The sequence below is a fragment of the Gallus gallus genome, chromosome 5 (genome assembly GCF_016699485.2).
Source record: "Gallus gallus isolate bGalGal1 chromosome 5, bGalGal1.mat.broiler.GRCg7b, whole genome shotgun sequence".
Taxonomy (NCBI): domain Eukaryota; kingdom Metazoa; phylum Chordata; class Aves; order Galliformes; family Phasianidae; genus Gallus; species Gallus gallus.
In genome coordinates, this window is record NC_052536.1 from 13107383 (window position 1) to 13122632 (window position 15250).

The 15250-nt window shown below is 41.1% G+C and overlaps 1 protein-coding gene across 2 annotated transcripts in view; it reads right to left on the reverse strand.

Moving 5' to 3' along the window:
- Window positions 1-15250, reverse strand: part of KCNQ1 (potassium voltage-gated channel subfamily Q member 1) — a 321505-nt gene that overhangs the window by 269675 nt on the left and 36580 nt on the right. For both annotated transcript variants that reach the window (XM_421022.8, XM_046942042.1), the window contains exon 2: window positions 11050-11140. In XM_421022.8, coding sequence (XP_421022.5) covers window positions 11050-11140 — 91 coding nt within the window. The remainder of the gene's footprint in view (window positions 1-11049; window positions 11141-15250) is intronic.

A 15250-nucleotide genomic window follows, 5' to 3' on the forward strand; every position in this document is an offset into this window, starting at 1 on the left:
ACAGATATAAAGAACACGAAGCGCTACTTAATTATTTAGTCAAATCAATACAAGAAAGGCACAAACAGAGCTAAGTGTGTGAAACAAGGGTCAAAATCTCAACCATCGTGTTGAAAACGCTACCACAGAAACAAGTTCTAAATTAAGAAATGAGACAAGAAATTTTAAATATATTTTTGTTGTTGTTGTTGTCGTTTTCAGTGTAATGATTGCTGAGGCCCATCATGGATTCTAAACACTTGGAGCAGGCCCAAACTGGGACTTGGGTAAGGTTATTCTCTCCCTGCTTCAGTGCCTGGCTGTGCAAGAGGCTATTCATGCTTCCTTCCGCTCACCTTTTCACCACTTCGCCTGTTTAGACTGCAAGTTCTATAAAGGTAAGAGCTATCTTTCAGAGCGCGTTGGCACTCTGCTAGGTGCGCTACTTCATCTTGCATGCAGGGCCCTTTGAATGGAGTGTAATGTAAATAATATATTTTCTCAGAAGAATAGAGCACAAGTCTGCTTGCAAATTGTGTTGCAGATAAAGTTTCCATCACGTTTTTAACTATCAAAAGCTATGAAATCTTACACTGCAGTTCCACAAACATTAAGCCAGCTTTGCTGCCAAAAGAAGCAATGTCATCTGGCCAAAAAAAAAAAAAAAGGTTAGTTTGAACACGTACGGGTTCTCCAAGGCAGTTTACAACATAGCTGCACTAGCTGCACAAATGCTTGTGTTGGCACAAGGAATGGAGCAGCAGGACCATTTCTTCAGGTGGCAGTGCCAGCTAATACAGGCTGACAACCAACCTTGAAAGTGCAGCCCAAGTTCTCCAATGGTTTCACCTCACAGAGCCAAGCTACAGTGGAAAAGCCAGGGGTCACCCAATTTTACTTATACAACTGCTAATACTCACCTCCCAAGAATGCTGCAAGGTCAAGTATGTTCATGTTGGTAAGGCATTACACAAGTGAAATTGGTAAATGTTTAATTTTCTCTCCTTCATTTTCCTCTGCCCCAGTCACTAAGTATAACTCAATTCAAGTTCCATATACTAAATCAGTGACTTGGAACGGCTCCTAGAAGGTAGGCGTCAAGATCCCTGCCTGCAGGACAGATGGAGGCCAGTCATTGTGCATATCTATTCTGATTTAAAACTGTCCTGCAATGTTGCCACAAAACCAGCCTCTAGAGCAGATGTCCTTTTTCATCTTTATAAGGGGAATGGCTGCAGAGGGATAAATGATGAGTAAATCAATTTCTTTGGCATGCATTCCAAGTGTAAGCACATCCTGTCAAGCTGACAAACAACAACAAAAAAGAGGGTTTCTGAAAGGTACCTTAATATGGATGTTAAAGAGATGCTGGAGAGAGAAAAAAAAGGGGGGGGGGGGGGGAGGGGTTGAAAAACAGATTTTAAATGAGGATGTACATGGAAACAAGGAAACAACTCAACAAACAAACAACAAAAGCAAAAACAAAGGCCTGGAGCCCTTCAATCTTCACTTCCTGAGTTTCTCAGCTCAAAGCCACATTGAAAGCTCTTTTTCTCTGTTTTAGTGCTGCTATATCTGTTAGGAAAGGTACTGCTGAAGCTTGCTACCTGAACAGCAAGCCATCAGAGCTACTGTGTATCCACAGCTGTCTATAGCTTCTGGAACCAGCAACTTTTCTCGGTTAAATACTAATTAGGCCCACCTGAAAATCCAAACACCACATGGATCCACTGACAGCTGTTAGACATACTCTGTGTATTTCAGCACACATTAGACAGCCCCAATGTCATTAACATACGGGAAGCCATCAAAGTGAGGAAGTACATAGCTTGCTTTCACAGACAGTGTGTGAGAGCAGGCATTTTGTTTATTTTCTTAGTTCTTTGAAGTCCTGCTCACTCTGAGAGCTAATAGCAATTCCTGGCTTCTCATCACCTTGAAAATATGCTGATGTTCAGCGAGTTAGGTGGAAATAACCTGTTGTAAACAATACATCAAGGCACGGGTCCCCAGAAATCAATGTACTGGCATACCTGGGTGGTGCTGAACTTTCAAGGCTTCCCCAGGAGCTCCGTATGAACGCCAAGTTCTAAGCTCCGCTACAGGATTCATTCATTTTATAAGCTGAGCTACAGTGTAAATGCCCACGTTATGTATTTCTAGCTACTGAATCAACCACCAGCTCTTTTCATATCTCCTTTCTGATCAGAGAGAAAATAGGACTGGGTGTCACATTATAGCAAGAACGACCCTGGAAACTCCTTGTGCAAGACAAAGTCTAACTGAGCTGATGCTTCAGTCACCACGATATTTTTGTATACTGTCAAAATAAAAGTAAATGAAATAAAAATAAATTAAAAACTTTAAATGTGTGATAAATACAGCTTACAGCTACCACAAATCAAACTCCTGTGCTTCCTAAGTTATCCCTAAGTACAAGCAGACACTGTTCATGAAACCTTTCCTAATACGCCCTGATCTTGTTAATATTTACGCACACAGGAAGCTCCGCTGAAGTCATTATGACTACTCATATACACAGAGTTAAACACACTGCATAACTGCAAGCCTCAAGCCATAAAAACATCACTTACAAATGTAGGACCTAATTTGGTTGCCTATACCCCATATACGTTTAAAAAAACAGCACAGAGTCTTGGCTTTTTTTGCCCCCACACCTAAAAACATGGAATAAGCACTCAGTAGGGTGGAGCTGCCAGAGGCTTTACTCTGTACAAACGAAATTCAGCCAGAAGAATTTTTTCAATCACTGCTAAAAATAGAAATAGGTTTTGATGCTTCTCGTATAGCTATATAAAGAAATAACAGGGCGAACTCTATACCTTCTTGTTCTTTTTCTGTGGACAGGCAGATACTTGTCACTTTTTTTTTTCCACGGCTGCGCTAAGTTTCTAACAGAGCCGTCATTCATTCACTCACTCTCCTTCCAAGGCCGGTTAGCGGTCAGTGCTGATGCACCTTACTACCCAACTCACAAGTGGGAACGTTCTTAGAAAGGGATCTCACAGAAATGTATTTTAGCAACTGCTAAGAAAAAAGTTACGAAGAAGTCCAGTTGCTTCTCTTTCTTTCTTCCCCTTTTTTTTTTTTTTTTAGCCAGTTAATTGAAACCACACAATCCAGTGTTAAAAATAAAATTCTTAATGCATTCCATTTGTTTGTTTTCTCTCTCCCCACTCCGGGACCTTCCTTTCTCACAAGGCATTGGTACACACTGCTGCCCCGCACTCCAATTACACCACACCTGCAGAGTTTGTTCCAGTTTTGCCTACTGAGGGCCACTTAAAGCAATTCAAGAGCCACCAGCCAGTGACAGCTGGCAAATTCAAACCTGTCTCAGTAGTCTATCATATGTAATCAATTGCTAATAGAACTTCAACAGACTCATCCCATTATTTTCTAGCTAATTCCCCCAGGGAAAACAAGCCAGCAAGCTTCCACTTTGAATCATGAAGCTAGTTTTGCCCCTCTCCCTCCCTCCCAACTTCTCCCTTTCCCCTCCCTTTGCATCAGTTCACTGCACTGCTTCAGCTTTTCAGCTTGATATCCGTTATGTTATGTCAGCTGTTACATTACGCTTAAAACAATAGACTCCAGCTGGCTGAGGTCAGATGTGAAAACAAGGACCTAACAAAGCCATAGACCCTCCAGTTATACTGAAATTGAGATACACACTGAATGTAGCACTTAATGACAAACTACTTTCCAGACATTTGGGCAAGGCATAAAGGAAACACCTGTCACTGCAAACATTACACACTAATCCAGATAAATCCTAAATTTAAAAATCTTTCTTTTCACTGCTTGGCTCTTCTATGCACCAGCATTTCACAGTTTTCAATTTATTTTTTTTCCAAGATGGAATTTGCATTCATCTTCCTGTTTGCTGAAGCACCAAATATGTGTTTAAAATATTAAATGTGTATAATTTCAAGAAAAACGTTTATCATGTTCCTTCTAGAGTTACCAAACCAATGCTCAGAGCTTGACATGGCTTTACACCCCAGAAAGACAAACTTTAACCCTCAAGTAGAAAGCTTGACAAAAGTGAACGCAAAATTTAACAGTGAATAAAACAGACTTTGAACAGAATTTATTGGAATGCAGCTGTACTAAAGAAAATAAACAGAACATTGGTATTCTATTTGACTTATGAATGTAAACACAACCTCTTGAGGAACAGGTGAACTGCTAACAACTCTGGAATACGTATCGCCCTATTTTTCAACACGCTACACACAATGCAAAAGCAATATTTTCTGATGACTGTTTGGCTACTGTAGATGACATATGAAAAGCTGGGATGGCTTACTCAGAGCAAAGAGATCATTTGGCACTGGGTTCATTTCATATTTTGGCCAGTAATCCTATGCTGCTAGGCTGGGAGACCACCATGTGGGAACAACGTAGGCCACCAAGCCGCCAGCAGATGGCTCCAATCCATCACCATTGCTTTGTTCTGGCCTGCAATCTGTCACCAGCTCCAGGGCAAGCTTGAGGAGGGTCACACTTTCCAGAGTTTGACTCCAAGTTCAGAGTGTGAGTCCTGCGAAATGCCTGGTATTTCAGAGCCATCTCATTCCAGTGCGTTAGGTAGATAAATGTCAAATTCTGATTCCTTCACTCACAGTGACTTACAGGCAGACTTTACTCTAAATTACTGTTCTGATGCACCATCACAGAAAACTCCAGGTATAGAAGGCCAAGAAGAGAGATTTTCTTCAGATAGTTCTTACAAAAGGCAGAAATGGAAATAACTAGGTTTCAGCATCCAAGCCTATCTCTATCAAATGTAACTCCAACGTAGGAGACTAAAATTAGAATTCAAATCTGGTACATGTCTGCAATATAAGTAGAAGTCTTTTCTTCTCTATAAAATTACTGCTTATACACACTATATACTATAGGGATGCTGGTAGACCGCGTCAGTAAGTCTGCAGATGACACCAAGCTGTGCAGTCAGTGCACCTGAGGGACAGGATGCCATCCAGAAAGACCTAGACCAACTTAAGCAGTCAGAAAAGGCCCAGAAGAACCTAATGAGGTTAAACAAAGTCAAGTTCAAGCTCTCGTACCCAAGTTGCAGCAATCCCCATTATCAGTACAAGCTGGAGGACAACAGGACTGAGCACAGCCCTGCCAAAAAAGACTTGAGGGTACTGGTGGATGGAAAGCTGGACATGAGCAAGCAACGTGCCTCTTCAGCCCAGAAAGTCGACCGTATCCTGTGCTGCATCGAAAGAAGCACCATCAGCAGGGCAAGAGAGGTGATCCTGCTCCTCTACTCTGGTGAGACCTCACCTGGAGTACTGCATCCAGATGCGGAGTCCTCAGTAGAGGAGAAATGTGGACCTGCTCAAGTACATCCAGAGGAGGGCCACAAAAATGATCCAAGGGATGGAACACCTCTCCTATGAAGACAGGCTGAGAGAGCAGGAGGAGACTGCTCCTATGAAGACAGGCTGTTCTGCATGAAGGAGAGAAGGCTCTGGGGACACCTGGCAGTGGCCTTTCAGTTTCTAAAGAGGGTACTATAAGAAAGAAGAGGACAGATTTTTCAGCATGGTCTATGTCAACAGAACAAGGGAAAATGGTTTCAAACAAGAAGAGGAGAGATTTAGATTGGATATAAGAAAAACAGTAGTTTATGATAGGGGTAGTGAAGCACAGGCACAGGTTGCCCAGAGAGGTGGTGGATGCCCTGAAGACACCCAAGGTCAGGTTGGATGGGGCTCTGAATACCTGATCTAGTGTAGGTATCCCTGTTCATTGCAAGGGAGTTGAACTAGATGACTTTTAAAGATCCCTTCCAGTTCAAACAATTCCACGATCCTATATAGATCTTAAAATCAATTTTCAGTGTTAACACTAGAAAAGTTTAGCCAAATGATTTTTTTCACCACTGAAAAGGAAACATTTAAGGTGATGGCAAGAGGATAGCTGGAAGGATACAATCATACTGGAAATCTTTCAGTAGGTTTAGAAGTTCAGTATCTATTTCATTCTCCTCCGTGCAAATATGCCCAATTCATCTCACTGAAAGCTTTAATTGTTCCTTACAGCCATCCACATGATGAGAAACCAGGTAGGCCAAACAACATGAACTTTGTGGCTACAGCCACAAAGTGGCAAGAGTTGTCTCTGGCAGCAACACTTACACAGCCCTTCTCTTCATCCCCTATCTCCCAGTAGAATATTTTTATTATTACTCATATAAAGTTCCCCAAATCCATGTGAAAAGCCATTTCTTTATTAATAGTTCGCTTCTTCCAAAGGATATTTTTACCTACTTCAGGACACCATCCAAGGTCTGAACCCAGACACTCCAAATGGGACACAGAATGGTCCAATGCTGCCCTCTACAGATGCTAGAAGGAAAACTATGCCTCCCCTCTACAACTGCTAAGAGCTTAGACTTGCAGCACGACTGAAAGGAAGAACGCTTCATCCTTCCTTTCCTGGTTTTAGCACACTTTCCTTTCATATTTCTTCTTCATTCCCTACTGCCATTCTTATTCTGCTCAGACTTCGGCTACACCAAACAATACTAACAAGCTTTCTTTTCCTTTCCTTTTTTCCTTTAAATCTCATCTCACTAAATTGGCTCAGCTATCTAACAGACTATCTTCTTCCCGCTTTACAAGCACTCTGATTTGGATCCCTCAGGTTTGCTCAAGATGGACATAAAGCTGTATTTAAACTGAACTAAAAAATGGTCACAGCCTTCCAAACGAAATTAATTAAATTCCTTTAGCATCTCATTTACATAAAATCTACAACTTTCCTGCACAGACCAAGGGAGTTAACAAGGGATCGCTTTGTGAACAACAGGAACAATTGAAGTTGTTACCACAAGTAGCAATCCAAACCAATCCAGTTGGTTGTTGCCCTGGTTTCAGCTGGGACAGAGTTGATTTTCTTTACGGGGTCTGGTGTAATGCCACCTTTTAGATTTAGGAGAAAAACAATGTTGATAACACACTGATGTTTTAGCTGTTGCTGAGCAGTGCTATCTACAGCCAAGGTCATTTCAGTTCTTCAGCTTTATGTGCTGTCCAGCCAGCAAGAGGACTGGAGGGAACACAAGGAGCTGGGAGGGGACAGCCGACCTAAACTGACTGAAGGGATACCCGTACCACACAAAATTACATGAAAAAAAGACAGAAAAGTGAGGGGAGGTGGCTGAGGGGTGTTACTGCTGCTCAGGGACTGGCTGAACATCAGTTGGCAGGTGGTGAGCAATCGATTTGTGCATCACTTGTTTTGTCAATATACATATATATTATTATCTTTACCATCACTTCTCTCTTCCTTTTCTGTCTTGGTGAATAGTATTTATCTCAACCTATGATTTCTACAATTTTTTCCACAATTCTCTCCCCCATCCCATTGGGAGTGGAGTAGAAAGCAAAAGGCCTTGTGGTGTTTAGCTGCTTGCAGGGATAAACGACTGCAATCATGCAACAAAACACTTGCATCATCCACCAAGATGTCTCAGGCACAAACAGGGCAGCAAGTAATACCTGGGTTCAGAGGAAGCTCCTTGTTCCAACTACTAGGACCTAATTAAAATGGGGAAAGGGTGATTTTCATGTCTATTCTTTTCTAAGCCTTCAAAGTCATTCGGCCAACTAAAATGCACAGAAGGCAATTTCAAATGAAAGTTGGGTTCTCAAACTTCAGCTATCAGTTGAGTGATAGAAAGGCGATTCCCTGGACAAGTCCATTTGCAAGTCCTACAAAAGCAAAGGTCTGAAGGCATGAGTTCATCATATGCACATCTGCTACATCAGTTGACCTTGTTCTAGGTCAGGCCAGGGGACGTTGCTGAGGCTGCCAAGTCTTTTACTTACTGAAGCACAGTACTCTTCAGAGAGACTGCCTTCAACAGTGACTGCAGTCTGCAAAGCGCAGTATGGGGAAATCCTTCACAAACACTACTCTCATTTAATGTCTCAGAGCAATGAAAATGAGAACAACTATCAAGGCTCAGACTGCAAGTTTCTGTCTTGGCTTCATGAACAACGAAGATAATCAGAAAAAAAAAATGCTAGAACCATGCTGAACCACTTTATCTCTGTGAGATCCTCAGAATCAAAAGCTGTAGGTATTTTTCTCAGGGCCCATAAAACATCCCAGTAAAAATCAGAAAGCCAAGGCTCATCTTCAAACAAAAGCTTATATTAAAGCAAGAAATAAAACCTGGATTTCTTATAAGCCTCCATTCTATGCCATTCTCTCACAATTGTGGAAATTCCTTCACTGCTAATAACACAAACGTTAACCACTGAAGATATTACCTTTTTTGTTCTCTCTGAAGCCTTTTCTAATATTTAAAAAATGCTTAATCTTTTCAAGTAAGAAGTACTCTGAAGTAGGAAAGGAACTCAAAACAGAAAGCTGGAAAGTGCTTATAATTTCATCACTAAAACATAGTCTTTTTTTTTTTTTTTAATCAATACTGAAATGAGATTCCTACAAGAAAATAGTGTTTTCAGGCAGACTAAATATCCCTTCGTTCAGCAGAATATTTAATCCTCTTGGATCAGGCACTTGGATTTTCTTAGATCATGCTGAGATAACAGCATTCTGCTGTGTTCTGGCACCATAAAATCCTTGCTTATGAAAATAAAAGAAAAATATGGCCTCTCTGGGAACATACATCTCTGAATTACGTTTTTCCATAGTTTAAATATTGTAGTCTCAAAATCAATTTTTGCACAGATATACCACATTGTCTTTATGAGTCATGGCAAAAGCTCTCCCGCACCGCTATTTTAAATGGGCCAAGTATACATATACCCTTCAAAATGATGATCCTTTCAGAGTCTTGGCTCAGACTCAGCTCTCGCTGGGCAAGTGCCAACAAGTAACTGCAGTTAAACCCCTCCAACAGCACCATCTAGTGAAAAACGATCAAATAAACGCATGCTAATTTAAACAGTTTTCACTGCCTTCTGGAAGCCAACAAAAGCCCAATTCTCTCCTATTCTCCCACTACAACTACATTTAGGTACAGCTTTCATCAAGGTTCTTTGCCTTGTGAAGTGTGGTGACAAGCAGAGGAAGATTCAATAGCTAATTGTGAGCTTTTTGTCTGCAATTGGAACACACAAACTTGATGTCTTTGGTTCCCTTACTGCTATGAAGAAGTATTTAAAACACTCAGAAATTACAGAAAAATAATTTTTAAATTATTGAAAATCTATTTCCTACTTAGGTAGTGGGAGATTATTTTAAAATATTTTAAAACTATGAAATTGAAGAACTAAAAAGTGCTGATGTATACATATAATCTCAACACCCCTTTTAGATCTTGTTTTCATTTAGTTATAATGTCTTCTATGACTCTTACCGAGACAAGAAAATCTTAGAGTAAGGATAGAATAAGAAACTCTATTGGGTAGAAGCTAATAGGAACTAGATTCTGGAGCTTAAATTTTGCTGAGGAAGGTGCCACAGCTCCTTTGAAAGTCCCACCAAAATTGGATAGAGCAGAGAGCACATCAGCCCATCCACTGCTTTGGATCAGTGGATCATTGGCAATCAATTGGAGTCTCTTTAAAATCACTATAGTTAATCCTTTAGGAAAAGAACACATGAATTTCCAAGAAACAAAAACAAAAATCTATAGTGTTTATATAATACCTGCTGTGAACACGCAAAATCATTCCCATGATCTCATTCACAAAATCAAGAATGAAGGGGGAAGGAAAAAAAAAACAACACCAAAAAAAAATCACTGGTTATGTTGTCACTAGAAGTTATTTCACTGAAGCAACAGCACAACCATGAAAATATCATGATACACCACAAAAAAAATGAGTGGTTCAAGGAGATACTATCACGGTTCAAAATGATCATAGAAATTGACAGAAGTATCTACGACTACTACTTGTGGATAAAAGGGAACCTTAAATCCATACAAAAAGAAAACCCTAGAACATAAAACAAAGAAGATATAGGATGCAAAAATAGAAGTATAGACTCCCTTTAACTAACTACATAGTTGTAATGCAGGTATTCAAACAACTTACCAGTTATACATCAATACAGCAGGTATGAAGATACATTCCATTGAAAGACAAGTGGTCAACACTAATATGCTATGCTTATATTACTCAAAAAGGTAATATAAAAGCTTCACATTTATTGAATTGACAGCTTAAAACTATATTTTGAGTGAACGTTTTCATGTTAATGATATACATAGCAATGATATCACCGGTGCACAGCTACAAAAACTATTTTGAACAAACAAATAGCTAGTTAACATTTTCTCAATACAGTGATAGTGTTTTCAGGAGTAAAATAAAGGCCAAATAATGGCCAAGTACAAAGAAACCAATGATTTAGAAGGGGATACTTCAATTACCACTGAGGTACAACAAATTAAGATTATTGTTTGGGGTTTTTTTTTTGCTATGATGAAAAATGTGCCTCTCAGACTTCAAAACTAAGGCTCTTGAATGAAGCCTAAACAGGCAGGACAGCAGTACTCTTAGAACACAGCTTGACAGATACCCTCTGTGGCCTCAGCGAACCACAAACCTAAGGTAACAGAACGTTCATTGCTGAAGGGAAGCAGCATAGGACAAACAAGTCCAAGAGCAAGTCGGCTTAATTCTCAAGTTAATGAAAGCATACCAGCTTACCAGTTGTGAAAGAAGGCTGGATCTGAATTCTGCTTAAAGAGAGGACTTCCAGTCACCCTGTTCCCTTCTCTCACCCCTGACCCCAGCCATGTTCAGGTGTCTCATCTTCAGCATGGCTGAACAATGGATTCACACAACCAATATGAGGGATTCAAGCTTAACTTAAGAATAGCTTTGAGTTGGACACAATTTGAACATCCTTAGTATAGGCTATATAGAATATGAGTAGCTTTTTGCAGTATCATAACTTCTGATTTTTTCCAGGGCTTTATAGACTCATCAGACAAAAGCAGAAAGAAGCCCCTTTCTAAGCCATAACGAGCATTATGTGTATGACATCAGTTCAGATGTGGATTCACATGTTAAGAACACACACAATCACATTAATACATACCATCCAAAACAGCGTCCCTGTGGCAAGAGCTGCATACTGTTCAATTGTAGAAAGCACACTGAAGATAAGGCATATCAGCACAATAAGGAAGCTGCAAAACAAACAAAAAACACCCAATTTAACACAGTTTCATACAAATCTAGAAGGAAGACAAATACGTATTCCAACGCAAATCATCTGGACACACAGAAGTGACATTGGTGTTGTGTTATCTTAAACACAGCTGGTAACTTGTGAGTGATCCTACTTCATGTTGTATGGCTTATTTTATCTTCAGACAAAGAGTTCTGGTGTCAGAAATTATCAAATCAAAACTGCTCAAGGAAGTTAGCATTTGCCTACTTCGAAAACTACAAAAAGAAATCTCAGCTAAGCCAGAGCTTAACAGAATCTGCCCACACCATCTCTTACAACCACTTCCCAAAAGGCCCTAGGTAAACAAAATCTGGCTTCTGAAACACACCTTAGGATTTCTTCCATTTTAAAACCAAATTTCAAAGCAATTATTGCAGAGAGAGAGAGAGAGAGAGAGGGAACAGAAAGGTTTGTTCCCCTGTCCAAGTGAGTCCTTCCAGAGCAGGTCCTGGTTGCTACAGCATGACCAGGGACAGCCAGGGAGCTGCAGCAGACTCAGCCCCAGGAAGCCCAGTGACCCAGCTGGGAAGCAGGGCTGTGCGTGCCTGTTCCTTGCAGCTGCCCAGCTCTGCAGCCTCTGCCTTCAGACCCTTCCCTGAGCAGCTTCAGTTGTGCCCACCACTCCCTGAGATGCTGCTTGACTTATCTGGGAAGCACAACATTTAAGACCCAAACTAGATGCTGCCCACTACATGCAAGCATAGGTATCTTCCAGATCTCAAACAGTGTGTTCCTTTGTGAGGCACGAAGTGAGCAATGGAAAGAAATGTCAAAAAAATGGAGAATTTGATCGGGTGAATCTTTTGAAATGCTGAGCACTCAAGCAAACAAACAAACATGCATTGCCATTAGGATGTGACTGATGTTATAAGCTAGATTTCCCAGTGCCTGCTTTAAAGTACAGTTCATGCAAATCCAATGCACAAATACAAAGGATGTTGTGGACATACAATGAAACTGTTAAGGAGCTGCAATAGTGGGCAATCAGGCATAAAAAAAAATGAAATCAGTAAGTGATGATAATGATTGGATAATAGGATAAAAATATATACATAAGTACAAAAGACTATACTTTTACACAGACAAATCACAAATATTTAGGAGTCTGATTTATCTCTAAGGCCCTCTTGTATCTAACTTTTGATTCTCTTAAGTAGAAGCAAGCTGTACCAGTGAGGCAGGAGAGCACAGGTTGAACCAGCGACTTGAAACATAACACATTTTGCCCATGTGTCCAGATCTTCTACCTATAATAGGTCCTTAGTCACTGGAACGTGGACAAAAGTACTTTCAGTTACAAACAGGCAGCTGAAGATCCCCGGACAAGAAATCTGACGTACACAGAAGTGCTCATTCCAAGCAAATAAAGAGTCATTTGGGATGGCGTAAGCTACCTGCAGACACTTTGAGTTGTAACAGTACTTAATATACTCATTGTAAAACTGCTGCCAGGCCAATGCATTACACCACGAGAGGGCACCAAAGCCAAGACTATCACATTATTGTACTTGCCGCACCTAAAGAGAAGCTACCCAGGATTAAAGGTAAAAGCCCGTGTGCCCAACTGACAAGTAGAGAAACCAAAGGGTGAATTGTTTACCAAAACTCGTCTCTATTAAAGGACGCAAAGGCTGACATAAGAACTCCATCGGGTGCCAGTCAGCACGCCATCCACTTCTGAGGAGTTTCTTTTCACGAGGGTATGCTTCAAACTCAATATCTGCTTTCCACAAAAATAGGCGAATTATATCGTGCTGTTTCCAGGCTGACAGCAGAAAGACCTTCACACCCACACATATGCAGCATTCCACATCAAAGGTGTGGGGTCAGATATTTCTTCACTGGCGTTACAGAAGTTGTTGCCAAGTCTCACTGAAACAGCTGTGTCCAAAACTAGCATATTCATTATTTTGGAGAACTGCTTCTCAGAAAGTCTCCTGAATTATTCTATAGATATATTACTGGTTTTTGTTGTCATCGTTGTTGTTGTTTTCCAATGGTCTCATTTTTTTCCCTTATAAATGATATGACACCCCAGAGATGTTTTCATGTTCCAAGCTCCTGGGGATAGCAGAGAGCCTTTTGTCACACCACCAGGCAGCCTTGCAGAGCTTCCACTCCTTGCCAACCTCCAGTCAGTGGGATTCCACAGTACTTCTGAAGTAAGATACACCCATAAATGCATTGCTGGATCACAGCCAGCGTATTTAGCACCATCCTAGATTGTGTTCTGTGGTTTTAACAATGGATTTATCATCCATATGGCACTACACAGGTTCAAATCCCTGGTTAAAGACAAGTCGAGAACCTAATCTCTACAAATCCAGTGGATTAGCTCTGCACTCAGCATAGGTGCTACACTTCACATGCAAAGGAAGAACGAATTGTCAATTCTGACAAGATTTTACTATTTCTGTATAACTCCAATAACTGATATGCTCAGCAGTACTTAAATGAACAGGTTGCCTTTTTTTTTTTTTTTTTTTTGTAATATGAAGAACTTTTTCTGATGGCCAAAGATATCAATGGATATCCCATTCTCATCTTCTCACCTTGGATGTGATATAGAAAGAATGCTGCAACAGGAGTGCAATTTTCATCTACTCTTATCTAATAAATAAGACTTAGATAGGAGAATTTAGGTCTACATTTTCAGGCCTCCTCTCCACACGTTTGCAAGACCTGAAGGAAATATCAGTGAAGAGGAAATGGGCTGCAGAGTAAGTGATGACTCCACAACCTTTGGGGCTATGATTTATAACACAGGAAAACAAAGCAACCGCCATTAAGACAAACAAATGAAAAAAAAAAGGAACTTGTGAGGTTTCACTAACAACTTCCTGCTGCAATTGACACACCTGCACGTTCTCATCACGACAGTAGACAGGAACATTATTCTTTAGTGAGCATAATATTGGTTTTATGGATGTATGCAGATTAAGCAGGAGAATTACAAAGCCTGTAATGTTTTAAGAAATAAGAGAATAGGGGTTCTTTGTACAGTATAATTTCAGACCTCACGTGTGCATGTTAGGACTCAGCACGTGGCCGTACCCTTTCCCTCTTCCTCCCCATTAATTGAGGTTCTGCCACACCCACAGCTGTGCCCTCCTGCTTCATGTCCTCTTCCAGTACCACCTCTTACGCTTTTCCAGTGTCAGTGCAAGTAACTTCCTTTTCTGCTTCAGAACCAGGAGAACAAAGCATCAGGAAAAGCTAGATTACACAGCATTTACATGGCCTGGCAAAACATTCCCACTATCACAGAGCTCTTCACAAGCCTGTGCCTGAGTCCTGCCACACGTAACCACTTCCAGCAGCAGCAACAGAGCATGCTCCTCATCCACGCAGGCACCACATGCTCCAGGCCTCAGTCTAGACTTCTCTGTGCTCAGTTACAAGCTGGCCATGTGTCTGCAGACTGTGGCTGTTCCAGAGCTGTGGTACAAACGAAGCCCACGCTCACAGGCCTCACACACAGCAGAAAGGCCAGCACACATGTGCTTAGCCCAAGAAAGTACAGATCTTTCATCTCCTAAAACCCATTGCTTGTTTTCCCTCATCTCCAAGAGAGGAAGCAGAGTGATGAGGGGTTCAGTTTTTCCATCAGCTCTGATCTCTCTCTCAGATTGCAAGGCCAAGCAGTCCTTGCAGATGAGGTGTGAGGTCACTCACAGGCCTGTCCTGGGTTACCAAGCAGCATCTGCCTGTACCACAGCTACTGTATCTCTTGGTGCCCTCAAAATCCTTACTTTGTGGTTAACTTATATCTAGCAATGCTACATTTACGCTAACCCCAGGAATTTGTACTTCTCTATGCACCTACAAAACCACGATTTACACAGTGCAGACACTGACACAAGGCAGCAGATGGTTACTTTGGGGGACTCTGTTTCCACTGAACTACAAGGCAAGTTGTTCCTCCTCAAGCAGCCAGCACTGCTATCCTAGAACAAACTATCCTGGCCTATCAGATTCCACAGCTGTCATTTCAACTCTGCTTTTACCAGTGCTGCATATCTTGCAGAGCTGTAGCCAGGAGCAGAGCTATCCCAGTGCATGTCAG